This window comes from Theobroma cacao, chromosome 3 (assembly GCF_000208745.1).
Source record: "Theobroma cacao cultivar B97-61/B2 chromosome 3, Criollo_cocoa_genome_V2, whole genome shotgun sequence".
Taxonomy (NCBI): Eukaryota; Viridiplantae; Streptophyta; class Magnoliopsida; order Malvales; family Malvaceae; genus Theobroma; species Theobroma cacao.
Window position 1 is genome coordinate 9,555,208 of NC_030852.1, and position 26,480 is coordinate 9,581,687.

Consider the following 26,480-nt stretch of genomic DNA (forward strand, 5'->3'; position numbering starts at 1 on the left):
ATATAACATCTCACATACAAGATAACCGGATCTTAAATTTAAATATCACACACGCAACTGTCACATGAGAATTTGTTTTCATAAACAATTAGTGAGATACCAAATGAAATTTTCATACTTCATAGCAATGAACTTATTCCTTTAACCAACACTCACATGTTTGATTAACTATCTCCATACTTCAACTTATGAGAATGATTACTAAGTTCATAAGTAAGAAATAAAACATGTGTCAATCTCTCGACTTTATTAATGTTTTGTCTTGATAAAGCATGGAGTGAAACAATTTAAAAATAATATTATGATGCAATAAGAATTTCCTAATTATAACACTTTATAATTCTTTATATAAAACATAATTATTTCATAAATTTTATCTTAGTAAGTAAATAATAACAATGTTATACAAACTTATAGATAAAAGAATGCCTTTATCAATTAAATTTAATGCATAAAATAACAAAAATGTATCTCATAACTAAACAATTGGCTATAAGGCATACATCAATTTTAAAACTCAACACTTGTAAAGAATTTTCGAAAGATTAAATATAAAATAAATGTTTAAAATCGATCCAGTGGCGGTCCAATCCGATCTAACCCGATTCAACTGGATGATTGACAAGTTTTTGACTTTTCCAATGTACGCCAATACAAATGACCTTATAGGATCAGATAGACCACTGGTTTTTGGTTGAACCACTCCAACTAGTCAATCCAATCTGTAGACACCTAAAAAAATAAATAAAAAAAATTATAATAAAATAAAATATAAAATAAAATAATTTAAAAAAAAAAAGAGAAGGAATGGTTGGGCGTACGCCCGGCCATCCCTTCCCCCAACCACTCTGAATGATGGGGCTCTAGCTACCAACTCCTTGGTGCTAGAACCCCATTGCCGGGTTGTCCAAATTTTTGGACAACCCAGCTTTTAAAAATCGAACCTGCAAAACCAAAGGGGGGACAGATCAAAAAAATCCTAAATCTACCAGCAGCAAGCTACCTAGCCACAAAAAAAAAAAAAAAAAGCAATCCGAAAAGAACCAAAGAAAAGAAAGCCAAAGACCAATGTTTGAACAAAGGGGGTTCGGGTAGTGGGTGAAAGGAGGTGAGTTGATCTGTGTGGTTGTGTTCGGCTGGCGGTGAATAGAGAAGAGGGTCCGGTCACAGGGGAGGTGTCGGCGCAGGGAAGGAATCGGTGAAGGGAAACCGATCGGAGGCAATTAAGGGGTGTAGATCTAGATCCGATTAATGGGTTTTTGAGAGTAATATGGGGATCTCGAGGTTAGAGAGAGTGTGAGGAAGCCGACGAGAGATTTGGGAGAAGAGAGGGGAGGACGCCGACGCCGACGAAGAGAGGAAAGTTTTTTTAGAGAGAAGGCAGAGAGAATGGCCGACTAAAGAGAGAAAATGAAAGTTGAAAATGAATTGGAAAAAGCTAAAAAGGGGTTTTTATACCCAGGTGTAAGAAAGCAAAACGGTGTCGTTTTAGTGGAGTGGCAGAAGTTGGAAGGTCTAGGCCCAAACGACGTCGTTTTGAGCGGCTCTACAGGCACCAAATGGTGCGTTTTGAATTCTGCCTTATGGACCTCAGGAAGCAGATCGGGTGTAGCAGATTTGGGCTTCTGCGGGCCATCAGGCTGGGCTAATCCGAGCCCAAAAAGGTATAACCCATCTTCTTTGGTTTGGGCTTGTCTCAATTAATTTTGGGTTAGCCCATTTGGTTAAATAAATTACATTTTTATTGTTATGATTTAAACCATATTAGGAAAAGTCATTTATATAAATGTATATATATATTATGGATGCTTCTTTTAATGCTAAAAAATCAAAAAATAATAATGATAGTAATAATAAAAAATAATAGTAAAATGCATGGTTTAAAAAAATTAAAATAAGTAAATAAATAGAAAGAAAATTCGTAATAGATTTAGTTTTTTTTTTAAGAAATAAGTATAGTAATAATGGTAAGTAAATGAGAAGAATAACAAAGGAAAAATGAAATGATCGTTTGAAAAATTTCACCTAAGAGAGGTAAAGAGTTACCTTTTCTAAGTGGATTTCTTTTGAATACGAAGCACGAGACGGATTTTCACCGAAGCGTCGAGATAAATCCAAACTCTAAACTTCAATACCCGTTAACTCGAATAATCGTCGCTAAAATAATAAAGAAAAATAAATCTACATAATGATACATTTAAATCTAAGTTAGTGTAATTATTTAATCAGCAAATAAATATCATTAAAAAATTTTTTAAGTTAACCATTAATTAATTGTTTATTCGACAAGTTATATAATCAAGTTAAATGTTAATCAACAATGTTAATTAAAAGATATGGATCTAAATAGAAAATAAAAAATTAAAAAATAATAATAATAATAAACTAAATAAATAATCCATGAAAAAAAATGACAAAATAAATATATAAATAAGGTGATAAATTATTAAACATATAATCGGATGAATTATGAACCGCTTAAGTCAATAAACGCGTGCGTGTAGACATCATCACTTTATTCTGTCATAGCATGCCACATTTATCTTGCAAATGGTGCGAGAGTTCCGATGATGGGATTTCCCCGAAGAGCTTGTAGAGACAAGTTCTTCCGGGGATATCTCTAAGTAAGGAGAATTTCGAGACTTGACCAAAACGTTGGGATGGTCTTCAAATAATTTTTCAATAAAAGATTACCGACCTCATTATTTAAAATAAACGAGTCATGACATCATTTTACGCTTACATCACGTGCATACGTAAAACCAAATAAAAGATTCAAGCAGTCAGTTTAATAAAAATTTAGTTAATAAGTAGGGAATAAATCAAAAGTAGGCTATAATAGGATAACTTAAGATTAAATGGTACCGTTCGTGGAACGAGCGCCACGGAGGTGCTAACCCTTCTCCGTGCGTATCCGCACTCCCGAACCCATCTCTAAAAAACGTGGATCAGTTTTCGTTTTTTCGACGGACCTAAAATTAATTTAGGACTTTGTCGATTAGAATCGAGTTAATAGGTGACCAATCACACCTAGATAAAAAAAAAGATTGGTGGCGACTCCTAAACCGATTTATTTTCGCCAACGTCTAGAGGACGGGTTCCCGGATCCACACGTTATGACAGATGGCGACTCCACTAGGGAGCAATTTAATTTACGTCGACGTCTAGCGGTCGGGTTCTCGGACCCGCATGTTACTACAGATGGCGACTCCATTGTGGAGCAATTTAATTTTCGTCGGCGTCTAGCGATCGGGTTTTCGAACCCACACATTACAACAGATGGCGACTCCACTGGGGACATCGAGTCGAGCCATTAATTAATCATAAGTTATCTTAAGCCTTAAATAATTTGTTGTTTTCCCTAGCATCAATTTTGCATATTTTTGTTTAATGCATTCAGTTATTTTGTTATTTTTACTTCACTATTTTTAATAACTGCGAAAAATTTAGGATAAGGGGAGTGAAATTATTGGTCCGAGGTCAGTATATTCCTTCTCACACACTACACATCTTGCATTCATGCATAAGCCTTCCACCCGGGTTTTGTCCTTAATTAGGAGGGAGTTAAGTAGCTACGCTCTCGTGAGGTGATAACCTCCGCATGGGCTAGTGAAGACTCCCACTCAGATCGAACTTAGTCCGTTTGAAGCCTATAATGGGTGAGGCCCGAGATGCCTTACTAGTCCGTGTGGGCGACAGTGAGGAGCGATTTGGGAACCTTTAGCTCTATTTTCAACCCAAACTCAGCATGTTAAATACCGAGAGTTACCTTTGCTTAGGTAGAGCTTCACCCGTGAGAATATACCTTTTGACTAGGTACACATGAAGGAATTTTCATAATCCCCTTATTCTAAATTCTTCTCCGTGAAGTAACAAAGGTATCGTGTTATTAATTATTCATCTTTTGGAATTCTTGTTTACGGTACTGACTTAAACTTTTTGCCATATGCATGTTTGCATCATAATTTTGCATATAGGAAAAGTATTTGTCACTTGACAACCGTTGACAGAGTAGATCCAATTGCATACATGGAGTCATCATGGCCACCTTCAGGCTACGATGGAATATACGAAGTGACTCAGCACATGGTGAGTGCCAAGCAAAGTGAGGGAGATTGCTTGTCAGAGCATCATATCTCATCACTGCCTGATAGGGTCCACCTTGATCTTAAACAAAATGACTTCACCGATTTGCTCGACATATGGGATAAGTGGGGGGCCACCACTCGGGCGAATTTCTATAGAAAATATGGCCACATAGCTCAACTCCTTAAGGTCTAGATTGATGAACAGATATTGAAGGCCATTGTGCAATTTTGGGATCCGTCGTATAGGTGTTTCGTGTTTAATAAGGTGGATATGGTCTCCACAATCGAAGAGTACTCGACTCTCCTACAAATTAACCTTGATAATTCGAACAAGATATATTGGAGAGGACAAAAGACCGGACACAGGCGAAAGTTAGCCAAGATGATGGGTATTACCCCGACAGAAGTCGACCAAAACCTAAGAAAAAAAGGGGACAATGAATGTATCCCATGGAGTTTCCTACGTAGCTATATCATGAAGCATCGGGACACCGAGCAAGGATAGCTTGTGATGGCCTTGAAAATTTATGGGCTAGTGATCTTTCCCAAAGTCTTGGGACATATAGAGGTCGAAATTATAGATTTCTTCGAGCAAGTCATCAACAAGGCCAACCCTTCACCCTTTATTCTAGCAAAAACTCTCAGATCACTGAATTATTGTCGAAGAAAGGGGGAAGGACGATTTGTGGGATGTGCACAGCTTCTTTCCATCTGGATAGTAAGTCACTTTGAATGCAAGGTCGAGAAGTTCAAGAAGCCATTTCATCCGCGAACTAGCCCTATCAGAGAATTTTATGAGAGTGAATGGCCAGAAAATAGGACTAAGGAGCAATGGATCTCTAGACTTCGGGAACTCATGAGTGTGGAAGTAACATGGAGAGCTCCGTGGATGCCGCATCACCCGATCTTGTACAAAAGCGGAAATGAATCGTGGGTAACATTAATAGGGCCATGGGGAGCAATCAGCTACGCCCCAATTATGGTGAGAAGATAATTTGGGTCAGAGCAGTTTGTGCCGATGACACACCGACTTAATACTTTGGAGTTTGCTTATGGAGAGTCTGATTTTCTGAAAAGGATTGAGGAAATTGCACAAGCCTGGAAGAAAACTAGCCGAGTTGACCAAGGGAGGTACACCGATGAAGTGACTACCGGATATCAGATATGGCATGACCAACGAGTTAAGGATGTGGTATATCCGAAAGAAGATGCACTGCGTGACCCAGTTGATCCAGAACCACGAGACGCTTTGCTCGAAAGTGAGTTGGCTCGAAAAAAATCTGAAGCTAAAAATGCCAGTTGGAGGCAATAGTATGAAGACCTCCAAAAAAAGTGTGAGAAAATGAAAAGAAAAGTAATTGAACAAAGAAAGAAGGTCCGAAAAATAAAAGGGAAGTATGAGAGCCTGAATGATAAGTTTTCTACCACAACTAGTGAACTTCAAAGGGAAATACAAGTGAAAGAAAATTGAGGCAATGAACTTCAAGCGTACAATGATGGACTAATAAATCAAGTGCGATTTCAACAAGAGTCCATCCAATTACTAAGACAGGAGTGTGAAGAGCTCGAAGGGGCCATGACGACTTATCAACAAGAATATGAACGCCTCAAGCAATAGAGCACCAGAATTCAAGAGTGGGGTGAATCCTACAGACAAGCTTATACAGAGAAACACGACCAGATGGATTACTTGGTTTGGCAAATGAGGGAGGTGGCTTACAAGGCGAGAAGCATGGCTTGGAAGACGAACATTTTAAGGAGCCATGTCTTTCCAGTTGGAAAACAAGAGCAACAGTTGATTAAGTATTTAGATGAGGTGTATAGCCATTATAATAAAATTGACGAACATTTCTAGATGACTCCTGAGTTGTAATCAAAGACAATATCTTATGCAATGGATGACTTTGTTGTTGGGTGTCATGTGACGAATACTTTTAGTACATAATCATTCATACATGCATAAATCATCATTTCATGACAATAAGTATTTTCATCTAAAAATAAAGATAATAGGTTCATTTTTTCATTCATACATCGAATATGCATCTAATTCATGTTTATGATTACAATAAGGTTCCAAAAATAGCTCGACCACCTAAGCCAAGTGACCAACGTGTTCATAATATGCGTCAACGAGCAAGGATCATGGAAGAAGAACAAAGAGAGCGAATGGATAGAATGGAAAAAGTTCAAGAAGAAATGAGAGAACAGTTAGCAAAGATGATGGAATTGATGACAAGCTTAAGTAAAGGAAAAAGAGTTGCGGAAGAGTCAGCTCCGTCAAAAAACCCACCAGCTCAAGACACTGGAAACCAAAGGGATGATCCACCTTATCCCCCAAGGTTCACTCCACCACATGCCCAAACCTCTCAAAGGGTCCACCCTCAAGCAATGTCATCCGTTTATTACAATGCACCACCCCCGATGGGCCATCAACCGACTCATAGGCAATTCAGGCCGTATTCTGGGATAAATCCTGCTGAACCAATACACATCCCAGATTTAGACGATCCAAAAGAGCAAGAGAAACTAAGAAAAGAGTCATCACAAATAGGAGAAAATGAAAAAGATAAAAAAAAAGTACGATTTGTTGGAAGAGTGTCTTCGTGCTATCGAAGGAGTTGATAGGTTCGGTATCATGGATGCAACCAAGCTATGCTTAGTGCCTGATGTACTGATCCGGGCCAAGTTCAAAGTTTCGAAATTTGAAAAGTACGATGGAACAAAGTGTCCTATGGCACATATCACTATGTATTGTCGGAAGATGGCTGCACAGTCTCATGATGACAAGCTATTGATCCATTTTTTCCAAGACAGCTTGACTAGGTCAGCTGCTCGGTGGTACGTACAGTTAGACCGAAATCATATTAAGACTTGGAAAGACCTAGCAAGAGCCTTCATAGCCCAATACAAGCATGTGGTTGAATTAGCCCCTGATCAGTTGTCATTGCAGACCATGGAAAAGAAACAAAGCGAGAACTTCAAGGAATACGCCCAAAGGTGGAGAGATACAGCAACGCAAGTTCAGCCACCTCTCACTGATAAGGAAATGACTGTGTTGTTCATAAACACACTCCGAGCTCCATTCTATGAGCGCTTGATCGGCAATGCCACAAAAAACTTTACGGATTTGGTCTTATCGGGAGAAATAATAGAAGGAGCTATCAAAAGTGAAAAAATTGACGGGCTTGAAGTTGCTAGCTCAAAGAAAGGGAATACGCCCAAAAAAAAAAGTAAGGGATGTGCAAACAGTCGCTCACGACAGCCAACAAGCCCACAACTTTAACCCATATTACCCGTACCCCCCATACCAACCCTTTTATCCAAACATAGGCAACATCACACAAAACTCATATGTGTACCAACCTGCCCCACAGCCAACGTTTCAGACCAATGTTCTTCCATAAGCTCCACCACCAAGATCGATAGCTTCAACCAATAATTCTGGTCATGGTCAAAGAGGACCTAAAACTATCCTAGAAAAATCAAAGTTTGATCCTATTCTAGTCCCTTACACTACATTGTTGCCACAACTCATAGAAAATCGACTCCTTGCTCGAACCCCTTTAGAACCACTCCGACCACCTTTCCTGAAATGGTCTGACCCGAATGCGCATTGTGATTACCATTTTGAAATTCAAGGTCACTCCATCGAGAATTGTACTGCTTTAAAACATAAAGTCCAAGCGCTCATTAAGACAGGACTTTTAAATTTTGCCAAAAAGAATAGCTCAAGTGTTGATGGGAATCCTTTACCTAACCATGGAAGACCGACAGTGAACGTCATACATGAAGGGATGATTCGAAAGGTGAAAAAGAGTATTGATGAGATTCAAACGTCAATGGATAAAGTGTTTGAGGCGTTGTCCAAAATAAATGCCATCACTCCAGAACCCATAGACACAAAGGAATTGGGGCATGATCTCGCTTATTTTTGCAAATTTTATATGGGGGCAATTGGGCATTCCATTCAAAATTGTGATAGCTTTTGTTGTAAGTTGCAAGAATTGATGGATTCATCGGTAATTGAGTTTTATGAAGAAGTCAAAGAGAATTTGGTCGGAACCATAAATGAAGACACCCCAGCTGAAGTGGCATCAAGTTCATTTGGGGTGAACAAACTTAAACCTCTCACCATCTTCTATGAAGAAAACAGGAGCCCGATGAATGATACATCCCCTATTATGATCAGAAGTGGTATCACCATCGAAGTCCCCAGCCCGTTCCTTTACAAGAGCGATAAGGCTATCCCGTGAAATTATGAGTGTAATATTTTGGGCACAACTTCATCCGCCCCCAAGCATCTTTTGAAGATCTAACTAGTGTGGGGGGTATAACACAAAGTGGGCAATGTTATTCCCCCGAGATAGCGAAAATAGTTAGAAAAGGGAAACCCGCACAGGGAGAGGGAGGCCCAAAGGAAGCAGATACCTTTTCCAAGGACCAAGTTGTCGAATCTGTGGTTGCTCCGAACAATGAGGTCAAAAGACCTGTTACCGAAAAAAAAGCTGGTGAATTTCTCAAGTTTATCAAACACAGTGAATACAGTGTGGTAGAACAATTAACCAGAATGCCTGCTCGCATCTCACTGTTGTCTTTGCTTTTGAATTCGAAAGCACACAGGAACGCACTGCTTAAAGTCTTGAACCAAGCTTATGTGGCACAAGATATATCAGTGAAAAAGTTGGACCACATCGTGGGGAACATTACAGTGGGGAACTTCATTGCCTTTAATGATGAAGAAATTCCATCGAGTGGTCAGGGAAGTAACAAAGCTCTGCACATTACCATCAAATGCAAAGACCATGCCGTACTTAGGGTCTTGGTCGACAATGGTTTAGCTTTAAATGTCATGCCTCGCTTTACCTTAACCAAGTTGCCAATAGATGTATCTTATATGAAAATCAGCCACATGGTTGTAAGGGCTTTCGATGGGACTACAAGGGAGGTGGTAGAGGACATTGAATTACCAATAAAAATTAGCCCTTGCATTTTTGAGGTCCAATTTCAGGTCATGGACATTGCACCGTCTTACAATTGCTTATTAGGACATCCATGGATTCATATGGCGGGAGCCATACCATCTTCCCTTCATCAAAAAGTTAAATTCATAGTTGAGGGCCAATTGATAAATGTATCTGCAGAGGAAGACATATTGGCTATTCAACCATCATCTACTCCTTATGTAGAGGCGACAGAAGAGTCCCAAAATGCTCTTTCAGATCTTTTGAATTTGTTAATGCTACTTCTGTGGGAGAAAGAGAAGTGATACCAACTCCTCGTTTGTCAATAGCAACTAAAATGGGGGTTAAGCAGACAGTGGGTAAAGGATGCCGTGTCGGTTTGCGGTTAGGGAAGCATTTGCAAGGAATTGGCTATCCTTTGACTCCAATCAAGAATGAGGAAAGGTTTGGTTTGGGGTATAAACCTACCAAAGAAGATAGAAGGAAATTGACAGCTCGAAAGAAGATTAAAAATATGGCTCAGCTTGAGGGAAAGGAAGAAGAATTTGGGAAACGGACAATTTCGCACTTATATGAGACTTTTCGCTCTGCAAGTTTCATTCATCCCGAAGCACCAACAAAGGTCAATCAGGTTCTACGGATGTTTGATGAGCTACCAATCTATATGATCAAAGATGAAGAACCTAACGAGAAGATCCCTGTGGTGTATCCAGTACTGCCGGGAGAGGAGTTAAGCAATTGGACAGCCACGAAATTGCCTATCATCTTTAAGTCTTCAGAAATGTAATGAACAATTTTATCTAAATGCCTATGCCCAAGGGTGTTAAGAGTAATTTCTTGTTTAAGTAGGGCTTTCTGTTACCTTCATCATTTAAATAAATGACAATGCATAATGTGTTTCATAATTCATCAATTTTTTTGCATATTTCCTTTCATCTATTCTTTTAGCCAAATAAATACTTACCCATACACGCGTTAAATTTTACCTGTTTGTAGGTCTTTAAATAATGAACACGAAGACAATGATTTGAATATCAATTTTGAGATGATTCCGAACGTTGATGAATTGAAAAATGAAAAGGAGGTGGATGACTATGGCTTACCCCCTGATTTGTCGAGAATGTTGAAACAGGAGGAAAGGGAGATTTTACCTCATTAGGAATTCACAGAAATAATCAACCTCGAAAATGGGGAAGAAAAGAAAAAGGTTAAGATTGGCACCTCGCTGTCATCTAATGAGCGACAGAAGCTAGAAAAACTGCTCCGTGAATATGTGGATGTGTTTACTTGGTCATATCAAGACATGTCAGGTCCCAATACTGACATTGTCGTCCATAAGTTGCCTTTGAGATCGGACTGCAAGCCTATTAAACAGAAGTTAAGAAGGATGAAACTAGAAATGTTGTTGAAGATTAAAGAAGAAGTAAAAAAGCAATTTGATGTTGGATTCTTAGAGGTGGCTAAGTATCCTAAATGGGTGGCTAATATAGTTCCAATTCCTAAGAAGGATGAAAAAGTTCGAATGTGCGTCGATTACAGGGATTTGAACAGAGCGAGCCCAAAGGATAGCTTCCTTTTGCCACATATCGATACTCTTGTGGACAACACAGCAAAGCATACTTTGTTCTCATTTATGGATGGTTTTTCTGGTTACAATTAGATCAAGATGGCACCCAAAGATATGAAAAAAATAACATTCGTAACCATGTGGGGAACATTTTGTTACAAAGTAATGCCATTTGGATTGAAGAATGCAGGTGCCACTTACCAAAGGGCAATGGTAGCTTTGTTTCACGATATGATGGATAAAGAGATAGAAGTATATGTGGATGACATGATCGTAAAATCTCATAGAGAAAAGGATCATACTATCAATCTCAAGAAGCTGTTCGAGAGATTGCGAAAGTTTCAGCTCAAGTTGAATCTTGCAAAATGCACTTTTGGTGTAACTTTTGAGAAATTGTTGAGGTTCATAGTAAGTGAAAAAGGAATTGAAGTAGACCCGGATAAGATACGAGCTCTTCAAGAGCTGCCACCTCCCAAAACACAAAAAGAAGTGAGAGAATTTTTAGGGAGGTTGAATTACATTGCCCGATTTATATCCCAACTCACCTGCAAATGTGATCCAATCTTCAAGCTACTTAAAAAACGAGACCCAGGAGAGTGGAATGAAGAATGTCAAATAGCCTTTGATAAAATCAAAGAATATCTCACAAATCCACCGGTGTTGGTGCCACCGACGGTTGAAAAACCTCTTATTTTGTATTTGACTGTGAACAAGAATTCTATGGGATGTGTACTGGGACAACATGATGGAACTGGAAAGAAAGAACAAGCCGTATATTACTTGAACAAGAAATTCACGGAGTATGAATCCAAATACTCTGCGCTGGAACAAATGTGCTGTGCGTTAACATGGACTGCCCAGAGGCTCAGACAATATATGTTGTATCACACAACATGGTTGGTGGCAAAATTAGATCCCATCAAGTATATTTTCGAAAAACCCTTCCTGTCTAGAAGAATAGTTCGATGGCAAGTGCTATTGTCTGAGTATGATATTGTGTATGTGTCCCAAAAGTCAATCAAAGGGAGCGCCATCGCTGATTTCCTCGCAGATCAAGCTAATGAGGATTATGAATATGTAAGTTTCGATTTTCCAGATGAAGATTTGATGGTCGTTTTGCACATAGAAAAGGATGTTCTCAATGAATTTAATCTATGGAAGATGTATTTTGATGGAGCATCCAATGCTTTGGGGCACGAAATTGGGGCAGTGTTGGTTTCTCCAAATGAAAAGTACTATCCGACCACAACGAGATTGAATTTCAATTGTACTAATAATATAGCTAAGTACGAGGCGTTGGTAATGAGATTACAAGCAGCAATCGAAATGAAGGCTGACGTGATAGATGTTTACGGAGATTCGACTTTGGTAATATGTCAAATGAGAGGCGAATGGGAAACTAGAGATTCTAAACTAGTACCATATAAAAAGTTGGTTACAGAATTAAGCAAACAGTTCAAAGAAATCAGCTTCAACCACTTGCCTCGAGAAGAAAATCAGATTGCTGATGCTTTGGCCACTCTCACAGCAATGTTCAGAATAAAAGAAGCGACTGATGTACGCCCTTTTGATTTAGAAGTCCGTGAAGTCTCGCACACTGCTTGAATGTTGAGGAAGAGGTTGATAGTAAACCGTGGTATCATGATATCATGCAATACATCAAGCATCAGGTATATCCTGGGAATATCACGGACAATGACAAGCAAACTCTTAGAAGATTAGCAATGGATTTTTTCCTTAGCAGAGAAGTGCTCTACAAAAAGAGTCAAGATCAAGTACTTTTGAGATGTGTGGATGTTACGGAAGCCAACAAAATAATGAAAGAAGTCCATGAAGGAACTTGTGGAGCTCATGCTAATGGACATATGTTGGCTAGACAAATTATGAGAGCCGATTATTATTGGTTGACGTTGGAATCCGACTGCATAAACTTTGCTCGAAAATGCCACAAGTGTCAAGTTTACGCAGATAGAATCCATGCTCCACCAGCCCCATTGCACGTTTTCACAGCACCTTGGCCATTTTCAATATGGGGAATAGATGTGATTGGGCTCATTACGCCAAAAGCCTCTAATGGACATTGATTCATATTGGTGGCCATTGATTATTTCACGAAATGGGTAGAAACAGCTTCCTATGCCAATGTGACACAAAATGTGGTGTGCAGGTTCATCCAAAAGGAGATCATATGTCGGTATGGGCTTCTAAAAAGGATCATTACTGATAACATAAGCAATTTGAATGGTGCGATGGTGAAGGACGTTTGCGCTAAATTCAATATCAAACATCATAACTCGACAACTTACCGTCCGAAGATGAACGGAGCGGTAGAGGCAGCCAACAAAAACATCAAAAAGATTGTCGAAAAGATGACTGAAGTTTATAAAGACTGGCATGAGAAACTTCCTTTTTCCTTGCATGCATATCGAACTTCTGTGCGTACCTCCACCGGAGCAACTCCGTACTCATTAATATATGATATAAAAGCAGTTCTACCTGTTGAAGTAGAAATTCCATCATTGAGGGTGTTGATGGAAACAGAATTGGAAGATACTGAGTGGGTCCGCTCTCGATACGAGCAATTGAACTTGATTGAGGAAAAAATGCTTGCGGCTCTTTGTCACGGTCAGATGTACCAATGAAGGATGATGCGAGCATACGAGAAAAAAGTTCGTCCCAAGCAGTTTCGAGAAGGAGAGTTGGTTCTCAAGAGAATACTCCCTAATCAAACTGATTTTCGGGGAAAGTGGATGCCGAATTGGGAAGGACCATATGTGGTAAAGAAGGCTTTTTCAGGATGAGCTTTAATTTTGACTGACATGGATGGAGAAGATTTGCCTAATCCGATAAATGCGGATGCGGTGAAGAAGTACTATGCTTAAAAAAAACGAAAGGGATTCATGCTGAAAACCCGAAAAGGGCAACTCGTATCTAAAGGAGGAGGCTCATGCTGAAAACCCGAAAAGAGTGGCTTGAGGTCGAAAAGCAGGAAGTTGGAGTGAAATTTAAAGATGTCAGCCTAAATGGAGCACAAAATTGAGGTAGAAATACACTATGAATGGAGCTCCACAATTTCGCAAAACAGTGAAAGTTAGGGAGTCTGCAATCTACATATTTGCTCAAGGCATCAATCAAGGACAATTCTTGAAATCGAATAATATATTGTTTTCTCTGAATGGTCTGAGTATTCATCACTTAAAAATTTAATGTTTGCTCTGTAAATTCTCTTTGCCTTGAATTATTTGATTTCTCATATATGAAATTCTCCTTCGCCTCTTTATTTTAACCTTTTCGTTATTTATCATCCCATGATTCACATAGTGATTGTCATAGAAATGAACGATAACTGGTAAAAGAAATAAACTAATTAAGCAAGAAATTATACTCATTGTTCAGCAAAAGACTTAATGATGAAGAAAAAGAATGGCGGAGCCTTAAACTTGGGGCAAAGTCAAATGTCAAAAGAAAAGGTGTTTAGGGAAAATCCGGAGTTACCTAAAGCCTCTAGAAGAAAGGCACAAGACGAAGGTCATTGAAAGCTACAGTGAAAAAATCGGATGAAGCAAGGAAAGGGTCTTGGAACCTTAATGAATCATAAACATGAAAACATTTCATCATGTCAATCATGCATACATGCCTAGCCATGCACCCGACAAGAATCAAAATTAATTCATGTCCCAAGCTTCGAAGGTAGAAATTCACTCGACCTAAAGTGTTGAGATTGTAAAACTTTGATGGAAGGATTTGAGTTTTTTCATTTCATATTAATCCAATTAAGTTAGCATTAAAGAATTAAATCGAACTTGTTGTGAGATAGGTCGAGCCTAAATTTAGTTTAGGAATTTTAATTTTGTTTAAATCGAACCTGTTGTGAGATAGGTCGAGCCTAGATTAAGTCTAAGAATTTTAATTTTGCTTAAATCGAACTTGTTATGAGATAGGTCGAGCCTAAATTTAGTTTAGGAATTTTAATTTTGTTTAAATCAAACCTGTTGTGAGATAGATCGAGCCTAGATTAAGTTTAAGAATTTTAATTTTGTTTAAATCGAACCTGTTATGAGATAGGTCGAGCCTAAATTAAGTTTAAGAATTTTAATTTTTAAATCGAACCTGTTGTGAGATAGGTCGAGCCTAGATTAAGTCTAGAAATTTTAATTTTGTTTAAATCGAACCTGTTATGAGATAGGTCGAGCCTAAATTTAGTTTAGGAATTTCAATTTTGTTTAAATCGAATATGTTGTGAGATAGGTCGAGTCTAGATTAAATCTAAAAATTTTAATCGAATATGGGTCAAGCCTAAATCAAGTCTAGAATTTTAATTTTGTTTAAATCGAACCTATTGTGAGATAGGTCGAGCCAAGATTAAATCTAGGAATTTTAATCGAATTTGTTCTAATATGGGTCAAGCCTAGATCGAGTCTAGAAATTTCATTTTTATTTAAATCGAACTTATTTTGAGATAAGTCGAGCCTAGATCGATTTGATTAAATCAATTAGCTTCGAGATAAGCCAAATGTGGTGTCTACGTCTTTGCACTATCCTTGATTCTCAAGAATGTACAAAGAGGGGCAACTATAGACACCGAAAAAAAAATAAAAAAATTATAATAAAATAAAATATAAAATAAAATAATTAAAAAAAAAAAAGGAATGGCAGGGCGTACGCCCGGCCATCCCTTCCCTCAACCACCCTGAATGATGGGGCTCTAGCTACCAACTCCTTGGTGCCAGAACCCCATTGCCGGGTTGTCCAAATTTTTGGACAACCCAGCTTTTAAAAATCGAACCTGTAAAACCAAAGAGGGGACAGATAAAAAAAATCCTAAATCTACCAGCAGCAAGCTATCTAGCCACACAAAAAAAAATAAAAAAAAAAGCAATCCGAAAAGAACCAAAGAAAAGAAAGCCAAAGACCAGTGCTTGAACAAAGGGGGTTCGAGTAGTGGGTGCAAGGAGGTGAGTTGATCTGTGTGGTTGTGTTCGGCTGGCGGTGAATAGAGAAGAGGGTCCGGTCGCAAGGGAAGTGTCGGCACAACGAAGGAATCGGTGAAGGGAAACCGATCGGAGGCGATTAAGGGGTGTAGATCTAGATCCGATTGATAGGTTTTGGAGAGTAATATGGGGATCTCGAGGTTAGAGAGAGTGTGAGGAAGCCGGCGAGAGATTTGGGAAAAGAGAGGGGAGGACGCCGGCGCCGACGAAGAGAAGAAAGTTTTTTTAGAAAGAAGGCAGAGAGAGGGGCCGACTAGAGAGAGAAAATGAAAGTTGAAAATGAATAGAAAAGGCTAAAAAGGGGTTTATATACCCAGTGTAGGAAAGCAAAACGGTGCCGTTTTAGTGGAGTGGTAGAAGTTGGAAGGTCCAGGCCCAAACGGCGTCGTTTTGAGCGGCTCTACAGGCACCAAACGGTGCGTTTTGAATTCTGCCTTATGGACCTCAGGAAGCAGATCGGGTGTAGCAGATTTGGGCTTCTGCGGGCCATCAGGCTGGGCTAATCCGAGCCCAAAAAGGTATAACCCATCTTCTTTGATTTGGGTTTGTCTCAATTAATTTTGGGTTAGCCCATTTGGTTAAATAAATTACATTTTTATTGTTATAATTTAAACCATATTAGGAAAAGTCATTTATATAAATGTATATATATATATTATGGATGCTTCTTTTAATGCTAAAAAATCAAAAAATAATAATGATAGTAATAATAAAAAATAATAGTAAAATGCATGGTTTAGAAAAAAATTAAAATAAGTAAATAAATAGAAAGAAAATTCGTAATAGATTTAGTTTTTTTTTAAAGAAATAAGTATGGTGATAATGGTAAGTAAATGAAAAGAATAAAAAAGGAAAAATGAAATGATCGCTTGAAAAATTTCACCTAAGAGAGGTAAAGAGTTGCCTTTTCTAAGTGGATTTCTTTTGAATACGAAGCACAAAACGGATTTTCACCGAAGCATCGGGATAAATCCAAACTCTAAACTTCAATACTCGTTAACTCAAATAATCGTCGCTAAAATAATAAAGAAAAATAAATCTACATAATGATACATTTAAATCTAAGTTAGTGTAATTATTTAATCAGCAAATAAATATCATTAAAAAAAATTTTAAGTTAACCATTACTTAATTGTTTATTCGACAAGTTATATAATCAAGTTAAATGTTAATCAACAATGTTAATTAAAAGATATGGATCTAAATAGAAAATAAAAAATAAAAAATAATAATAATAATAAACTAAATAAATAATCCATGAAAAAAAATGACAAAATAAATATATAAGTAAGGTGATAAATTATTAAACATATAATCGGATGAATTATGAACCGCTTAAGTCAATAAACGCGTCCATGTAGACATCATCACTTTATCTTGTCATAGCATGCCACATTTATCTTGCAAATGGTGCAAGAGTTTCGATGATGGGATTTCCCTGAAGAGCTTGTAGAGACGAGTTTTTTCGGGAATATCTCTAGGTGAGGAGAATTTCGAGACTTCATTAAAGCGTTGGGATGGTCTTCGAATAATTTTTCAATAAAAGATTTCCGACCCCATTATTTAAAATAAATGAGTCATGACATCATTTTACGCTTGCATCACGTGCATACGTAAAACCAAATAAAATATTCAAGCAGTCAGTTTAATAAAATTTAGTTAATAAGTAGGGAATAAATCAAAAGNAAATAGAAAATAAAAATAAAAAATAATAATAATAATAAATAAATAAATAATCCATGAAAAAAAAATGACAAAATAAATATATAAGTAAGGTGATAAATTATTAAACATATAATCGGATGAATTATGAACCGCTTAAGTCAATAAACGCGTCCATGTAGACATCATCACTTTATCTTGTCATAGCATGCCACATTTATCTTGCAAATGGTGCAAGAGTTTCGATGATGGGATTTCCCTGAAGAGCTTGTAGAGACGAGTTTTTTCGGGAATATCTCTAGGTGAGGAGAATTTCGAGACTTCATTAAAGCGTTGGGATGGTCTTCGAATAATTTTTCAATAAAAGATTTCCGACCCCATTATTTAAAATAAATGAGTCATGACATCATTTTACGCTTGCATCACGTGCATACGTAAAACCAAATAAAATATTCAAGCAGTCAGTTTAATAAAATTTAGTTAATAAGTAGGGAATAAATCAAAAGTAGACTATAATAGGATAACTTAAGATTAAATGGTACCGTTCGTGGAACGGGAGCCACGGAGGTGCTAACCTTTCTCCGTGCGTAACCGCACTCCTGAACCCATCTCTAAAAAACGTGGATCAGTTCTCGTTCTTTCGACGGACCTAAAATTAATTTAGGACTTTGTCGATTAGAATCAGGTTAATAGATGACCAATCACACCTAGATAAAAAAAAAGATTGGTGGCAACTCCTAAACCTATTTATTTTCGTCAACGTCTGACTGACGGGTTCCCGGACCCACACGTTACGACAGATGGCCACTCCACTGGGGAGCAATTTAATTTTCGCCGACGTCTAACGGTCGAGTTTCCGGACCCGCACGTTACGACACAATCAGATTTTTTCACATCACTGCTTGAAATTGTACTATTAATCTACCTAGATCTTCAATAATAATTCCTGACTTAACCTAGAATTTCCCATTTCAATATTTTGTTAGGCTACTATAAAAAATTTAGGCAACATGTACTATTTTGCTGCTAAATTTCTGTTATTCAAGAGACATGTTTTTCATAATATTATATTTTTTCTTAATAATTAGGGAAAAGGAGATTTAAACCCTACTCTTTAGACAAAGGGGATAATGTACCAACCAATGAATCAAATTCTCGGGTGCTTTCATAATATTATATTTCTTTACATCTCAATTCAAAGATTTCAGCAATTACAAGTTCCACTAAAAATAATATTATAATGCAATAAGAATTTCCTAATTATAACACTTTATAATTCCTTATATAAAATATAATTATTTCATAAATTTTATCTTAGTAAGTAAATAATAACAATTTTATACAAACTTATAGATAAAAGAATGCCTTTATCAATTAAATTTAATGCGTAAAATAACAAAAATGTATCTCATAACTAAACAATTGGCAACAAGGCATACATCAATTTTAAAACTCAACACTTGTAAAGAATTTTCGAAAGATTAAATATAAAATAAATGTTTAAAATTGATCCAGTGACGATCCAATCCGATCTAACCCGGTTCAACGGGATGATTGACAAGTTTTTGACTTTTCCGATGTACGCCGATACAAATGACCTTATAGGATCAGATAGACCACTGGTTTTTGGTTGAACCACTCCAACTAGCCAGTCCAATCAGATTTTTTCACATCACTGCCTGAAATTGTACTATTAATCTGCCTAGATCTTTAATAATAATTCCTGACTTAACCTAGAATTTCCCATTTCAATATTTTGTCAGGCTATTATAAAAAATTTAGGCAACATGTACTATTTTGCTGCTAAATTTCTGTTATTCAAGAGACATGTTTTTCATAATATTACATTTTTTCTTAATAATTGGGGGAGGGAAGATTCGAACCCTGCTCTTTAGGAGGGGAGATAATGCATCAACCAATTAGTCAAATTATCGGATGCTTTCATAATATTATATTTCTTTACATCTCAATTCAAAGATTTCAGCAATTACAAGTTCCACTAAAGTGTTTCAGATTTGGCTAATATCAAAATCAGTTTTTAAACTAAGCTAAATTGTATAGATACAAACAAGCATTACCACCCATGCTTACAAAAAACTACGACTTACTACAGGAGCACAAATTAGGTTTACTAAATTTAGGACAAATTAAATAAAACAAAAGATTAAGCAGTCCAACATGCGTAACAGACATAACCATATTCTCCAACCCAAACTCATAGCTTTTAAGGAAAAGGAGATGTTTTGTTGGATAGAGGGCAGCTAGGGTGGCTAAGATTTAAAAAAATAAAATAAGATGAATAAGATGAACATTCACCCATATGAACAAGGTATAATTTAAGCTTTCTTTCAACACTAAGCCCAAAACGATTTTGTTATAAGAAACAGAAAGTATAACACCAAATAAAGTTCAAATGATGAGGTTACCTTGGAAATCTCAAGCATTATGCCAAAATGTCATTCATTTGTAAGTCATTCACTTTCCTACAAATTTGGGGGAAAAAACAGAAAGAAAGTACAAACAAGTAGTGAGACAATAGAAAGAAAACAGTTGCTCTTGTATTCTTTTATTTGAAATAAAAGCAGGAACCAAATCATCTTTAGCAAAAGCAAATAACTGCTCATACACGCATTAGTTTTAAAGCTTGTTTCTAAGTCAACACGGAATGTTTCTTCATCAATTCAATGGTACACATACCTTCAGATATTGCTACAATATAACAAAGGGATTCAATGCTTCATTGGAACTAAACTTTCACTTGATTAATGAAATCAAGAATTTAAGGCAAACACCACATTCACTCCCTAACCTGTTCCCACCCCTTCCCTTTCCTTTTTGGCTCCTCAATTATTGGCTTTTTGATTTCTTGAAGCATCAACATTTATCACAAACAGCAGGCATTTGAAATATGCTAAAATATTTTGTCTATGTTATCAAAAGCCTATATTTTTGTTTGGTAACAAAAACAAAGCTACAGCTGATCAACCCTCTTCACACCTATTAAACCAATTATGACAGTAAAACTGCCAATCTAAAGGTCCCAACTCAATGTCGCTAGTGGTTCAAAGATATTCAACTATTCATAATACACTTGAAATAGAAGAAACCGAAGAGTATGGTTCATGCCAAAAATAAATAAATAAATAAAAGAGCACAAACAAACAAAAGAAAAAAGATCTGCAAAATCAGATAGTAGGAAATTCCTATTTAATAGTTTAAAATGAAATCTTCATTAGTGGCACCACCCAAGATTTTTCCTTTCCTCTTTGTAAAGCATTTACAGAAGACTGATTGCTGCAATTTGTTCATCCTCCCACAAAGACTTCATAAAGTGCTGGTGCTAAGGTTATAAGGAGCACAGTTTGTGACAATTAAAAGCAGAGTTGGGAATTAAGAGCACTAAAGAATGGTATAAAACTTCAGTGTTTAGTATATTTAGAGCATTTTTTTCCCAATCAGGTTCTCTTTTTAGGTTGTTTGGAAATAAGAGAACCATCTCAAGAATAAACCTTTTTTGACTGTGAACATTTGTACTCTGGGTTATGGAGTTGGAGGAAATTGATAAAGTTGAGAACTCTAACAAGGCAGTTCACTAAGCATGCATTGGAATTTGGCTTCTCCTTTTTCTTGCATGGTGATTGTCATGTCTAGGGCTCTTTAATCTAACGTTTTGGTCCAAGAATTGTGCAGGAAGCAGTGTTAGGTGATCAAGCCGAAGTCTCTGCCATCATTAGAAAAGGGGAGTGGTGTAGAAGAGCTACAAGATTAAGTAATCTTCCCATTCAATCTTCATTATGTGGCAGTGCTGCAGCTAGAGGAGAAGATTCTGTTTAGTAATAAAAATGAAGCTACTGCTAATCACCATTGTTCACCTGCTAAACGACAAATAACAATAAATACTGATCAACAGGGCTTGTGGTTCAAAGACATTCAGCTATTCAGAGTATTCAACTAGCGCTAATTGGACTAGAAAGAATAGGATTCTATGTATACCAATGCAATCATTCCACTCGAAATATATAAGTTTTATCAGAAAATTTTCAACACTATGTGATGCAAGCAACCTTAGATGTAAACTTGTAAGGAACCATGGTATGAAGAATAGAGATTATTTCTTCTTCTCTTTCAATTTTTCTGTCTTGTCTTAAGAATTCAAATCTGAAACCTGCCATAAACCCTAACCTCCTAGCAGTCCTACATCAAGAATGTAATCCAACTCTTTTAGTACGTCAAAATAGTATTACTACAAGTGACTCTGACATGGCATCTGCATTTAGAGCAGAAGCATGGATTTTCATTTGAACATTGTAGTATGCAGATGGACGAATTTAGGAGGATGTAAATAACATGATAATAGCACCTACATTGAACTGAATATACCTCCAATATAGCTTTAGCGTCAGGATCAAATGTTTTGCATAGAATCTCATAATTGTTTTCAACTCCTACCTGCACAAAATGGTAAATATTACTCAAAACAATAGTCATGTACAACATAGCTATTATAATGCAAATGTCCTCAAAAACTCCTTACCAGTGGGTTGACTCTGGATGGTGAAATACTCGATATCACAAATCTGCAAAATATTGGCACATGCTCATTGAATGCAGCCATTTAAAGTAGAAGAAAAAATGAACCATAAATACTGGAGACAAAGTAAAACAAATATCAAACCTAGAATCACAAGATAAACTCGGTAACTGCTAATATGAAAATAAACCAAAAGCCATTTCCCATTTGTGTGCGTAAAACATGCACAAAAGTGAGTGACATGCATATGGTCATAGGCTGGTATATAAATTACATAGAGTACAGACTTTAATTTGATTGGCTCTTTGTAAATAGGACCAGTATACTGCTCTTAACTAGAACACCATATGCATCTTAAAGCACATAAATTGCTAGGTCATCCATAAATCATTGTCGCTCTTTCATTAAGGTCCTAAATTTTATTCTTTGAAGCATACATGCAGCCGAAAGAAGAAAAGAAGGGCCTTACTAATACAGAGGATGAAAATTGGAGAAAGTGTCAGGTCAAAACTAAAGGGATTAAGGGTTTTTATTTCTTTTAAGCTTTTAGCATCAAGAGATCATTTAGGTTTGCCTTATTTGGAAACAGAATTATTACAGACTGCATCCAAGCAAGGCAAGGGATGTCACAATCTTGTTCTAGAGTATTAAAGGAGATATTAGATACAGCATCAATTAGATTCCAGAGAAGCCTGCTAACAGGACTGCTTATAGAAACCTGAGATTGAGCATGGATTTATTGAACTGTTTTATTCTTTTAGCTTGCTTTAATTCAGCTTATTTCTTTGTCTCGGTTTCACCAAGTTGTCTAAATCCTTTTGCTCCTTCCTTGTTCTTCTTTCACATGAATGTTGAGATTATAACAGGACTGCTTAAAAACCCCGAGATTGAGCATGGATTTATTGAACTGTTTTATCCTTTTAGCTTGCTTTAGTTCAGCTTATTTCTTTGTCTCAGGTTTCACCAAGTTGTCTAAATCCTTTGCTCTTTTCTTGTTCTTCTTTCACCATATTGGATATTTCTTTTCTCTTTTTTTACTGCTCATATCTTCAGCCTTCCAGCAGACAACATAATACTAAACAACAAGTGCAAACAGGAATGTCAAGATTATATTGAACAAGGATGGATCGCTGTAAGTAATTCCATCTTTACATAATTACAATTTGGAAAGTGAAAATTTTACCTCAGCTTGCTCATATAAAACTTCATGGCTAACGAGTTAGCTTTTTGAACAGTTAACACCAGGGCGCCCATGTGGTTCTAGGAGAAGATGAAACGCAAAGCAAAGAATCAAATCTTAGAACTTTAAATTTAGCTTGAGAACAAGAGTAAAGCAAATGTGCAATCGCAGACTTAACCCGAAATGCTACTAAACACAAAGGAAAAGGTGAAAACCTTGCGGGCAATAAGCTCAATCAGATGCATCAAGAATTTGCCGAGTCCTTTCCCTTGGACGGAGGAATCCAGCTGTATTTCATATAAATAAAGAACAGTTATCTCTTGCTCCACAGTGAAGCGGTAATGCACGAAACCAAGCAAGGGACTGGGGCTGGGGGCGTCGTCCACCGTCATCTCATTGGCATTAGAATGTACAAATATATAGCGTGCTTCCGGAGCAACCATTTCCCTCCGCTTCACCTTCTCTTCGGCCGCCCACTCCGACCCATACGGCCCCTCCATATTCGCCTGTCAAAGCTCTCAATTAAAACAAGATCGCGATTAAAATTTTGAAATTTAAAAGGAAAGGGTGAGCTCTGTTTAGATTACCTTGAGGAGGCTTTGAATGCATTGTTTCATACAAGGGGAGAGCTTATCACCACGCCCCGATTCCAAGCGTACACAAAGGCCTAGTAGTAGTTTCACACTCAAGAATAGAGGCAAAATAATTTAATTTATTTGAAATTAAAAGGAAAAAGAATGGGGGGGAGGGATTACCATTTCTGTTGAAACAGCGAAAGGGAGGGAAAGAAGCAAGTTGGTCAGTTTGAGCAGAAGCGGCCTTGATGGATTGGTCGATTGCCTTCTTTTTCTCTAGTATCTATTCATTCACCCAAAAGCCAATTGAAAAAAATTCCCCAATATTAGTTTGTAAATTATTCAAAAATGATCCTAGCTGCTTTGCTTTCGGAGAATGGGGAAATAAAATCCTGACGTACGATTTTACCTCACTGCGTTTCAGCTTCTTTTTCTCACTCTCTCTGCGCGACTCCATGCCTGCAGCTTGCCGATCCGATGATGGTCCCGCTCGCGCTCCTTGGAAACATAGAATCAAAAATCTATGAGACCGTCAAAACGGATAAGTTTCAAAACTTTTTCATTTATCCAAAATCCAAACTTCAAATATTTTTCTTTATTCAAGCTTCACGCTTAAATTTTCATTAACGATTTTTCTGTAAGAAATTTTGAAATTTACTTTTAATATATTTATCTATTTATAAATTTTTTTTGGAATATAATCTAGCTATAAATTAATAATACCAAAATCATTTAAAATTTTTTTTAATTTGATCCTTTTTATTATCTCGATTCCACAATTTTAATCTTAATATCTCAAATTTCATTAATTTAATTTTTATATTTTTATTAAAAGTTAAATACTTGATATAAATATTAAAATTCAAGGATTCAATTCCAGGACCTACTTTTTTATTATTCACATGACATGTCAACTTGAAATTTTTTTAAATCATGTAATAGACCATAAATGTTATTGAAAAAAAACTTTACTTTTAAAAAAAATTTATTGAAGATTGTGTTTTTTAAATTTTAAAAATATTAGTTATTACTTGTTAAAGTAAAATGAGTAAAATATACTGATCTCTCCATTTTTTATCATAATTACACCATAGTCCATTAATTTTTAAAATGAGCACTCCGTCCAAACGTGTAAATGACATTAATGCCTTAATATAAAATATTTAAAATGTTCTTCTTCTTTTTTCCATTCTTTCTTTTCTTTCAAGCCAAGCTCCCTTTACACCAATCAGCTACCCTATAGCTGTTTTTGGCTATGAAATGCCAAATTCGACTCGATCTCCCTAAGCTCCCCAAGGGAACACCATGTTCTCCTTTGAGGAGCGTTGTCAGTCGTGGGTGGCCGATGGAAACAATTTTTTTGAAATAAAATTTTAAATTCAAAAATTATAATTTATATAGTGGTAACTTTTAAAATTAATGAAAGGTAAAATTATTTTAAAAATATTATAACGTCATCAAACTAACAGAAATACTGACGATTGACTAACGGTAGGATTTATATGTTCAATGAACATATTCTTTTGCGGTGGACTGTTTATTTTGAAAACTAATGCACTCATGTATAATTATAATTAAGAGTTGAGAGTGTTAGTGTATTTGACCCAAACAAAATATAATATAGATTAAAATGTACCTTAGTCAATGATGACCTATTCAAAAGGGAAAGAATTGGATGCCAAATGATTGTGGATCATAAGAAAATAAGACTATTTGACAAGCATTTGCAAGAATTCACAAAACCATAATTTTGTTATGAAATATAAGCTGAAAAAAAAGGGATGTAAATGGGTATTTAGTAATCGAGTAGCAGCATGTACTTAACTCGATAACATAAAGTTCGAGTACCTCATAATCGATCATGGGGTGGGCTCCAATACTACTTTTAGTACCCGACTCGGGTTCGAGTATCACCCTTAGGGTATCCTAAATCCGAACTCGATTATATTCATTTCGGTAGGGGTGTGCAAACGGTTAATTTGATTGGTTTAGTTTTGGATATCTAATAACCAAACTAACCGAACTGATATTTAAAAATAAACAAAATCGAACCAAAGTCTACAAATAACCGAACTAACCAAAATCGAACTAATTCGATTAGTTTGGTTCAGTTTCCAAAAACCGAACTTGAGAAATTTTTTATTTTTTTTGTTTGTATATATTTATTTATGTTGTATTTTTTTAATAAATCAATGCTACAAAAATATTAAAAATTATAATAAAAATTATAATAAATAAGATGGATATTCATATAAATGACAACAAATAATTAAAAACATAGATAAAGCCAATAATAAATAGTTGGTTAGGAAAAAACCTAATTGAAATCGAACCGAATTAATTTTAATAGCTGAACTATCCTAACCGAACTATTCAAAGAACCAAACTAATCAAATCAAAAAAATTGAACTCACTTCGGTTCGGTTTGTATTTGCACAACCCTACATTTCGGGTATTAACAGGTATCTAGTACTTGTATAGCAGGATTATAGTTATATTGTATATAATGTTATAAAATTTTGTAATTAGTGAGACTTGAACTTTTGTTCTCTTTATATTATTAACAAACTTAACCACCTCAACCTACTTCCTCTTTTATATATTATTAAAAGTAAAATAAATTTATATTACTTGAACTAATGATGCAAACTTAAATATATAAATTTTCTATATTAATTGAACTTGTAAAGTAATAAATATAAAATAAATTTATATTACTTGAACTATGACACAAACTTAAATATATAAAATTTTTATATTAGTTAAACTTATAAACTAACAAATGCAAAATAAATTTATATTACTTAAATTATGACGTAAACTTAAATATATAAAATTTTTATATTAGTTGAACTTGTAAGCTAATAAATGTAAAATAAATTTATATTACTTGAAATATGATGCAAACTTAAATATATAAAA

General features: G+C 36.1%; 1 protein-coding gene across 13 annotated transcripts; it reads right to left on the reverse strand.

Moving 5' to 3' along the window:
- LOC18604455 (N-alpha-acetyltransferase 40) lies at window positions 434-24,158 on the reverse strand. Of its 13 annotated transcripts, none has more exons than XM_007036951.2 (9): window positions 23,968-24,155; window positions 23,739-23,841; window positions 23,571-23,650; window positions 23,199-23,489; window positions 22,987-23,063; window positions 21,807-21,849; window positions 21,653-21,721; window positions 19,699-19,755; window positions 434-732 (listed from the first exon to the last, which is right to left on the reverse strand). In XM_007036951.2, the coding sequence occupies exons 1-8, from the start codon at window positions 24,013-24,015 to the stop codon at window positions 19,744-19,746; spliced, it is 723 nt and encodes a 240-aa protein (XP_007037013.1). In that variant the 5' UTR covers window positions 24,016-24,155; the 3' UTR covers window positions 434-732; window positions 19,699-19,743. The 13 variants fall into 13 exon arrangements, 12 of the variants coding, with proteins under 12 accessions (XP_007037013.1, XP_007037015.1, XP_017973809.1 ...); XM_018118320.1 differs by lacking the exon at window positions 434-732 and adding an exon at window positions 17,903-17,921; XR_001927256.1 differs by lacking the exon at window positions 434-732 and adding an exon at window positions 18,672-18,951 and having other exon boundaries at window positions 21,637-21,721; window positions 23,968-24,156.

What these genes read in the sequence shown, in the direction of transcription:
- LOC18604455 (XM_007036955.2), bottom strand. Translation starts at nt 24,015, where the DNA reads ATGGAGTCGCGCAGAGAGAGTGAGAAAAAGAAGCTGAAACGCAGTGAG. An exon ending in GCATTCAAAGCCTCCTCAAG is followed by an intron (nt 23,490 to 23,570) that starts GTAATCTAAACA and finishes GAGCTTTGACAG; the next exon opens with GCGAATATGGAGGGGCCGTA. An exon ending in TTTTATATGAGCAAGCTGAG is followed by an intron (nt 21,850 to 22,986) that starts GTAAAATTTTCA and finishes AATATTTTGCAG; the next exon opens with ATTTGTGATATCGAGTATTT.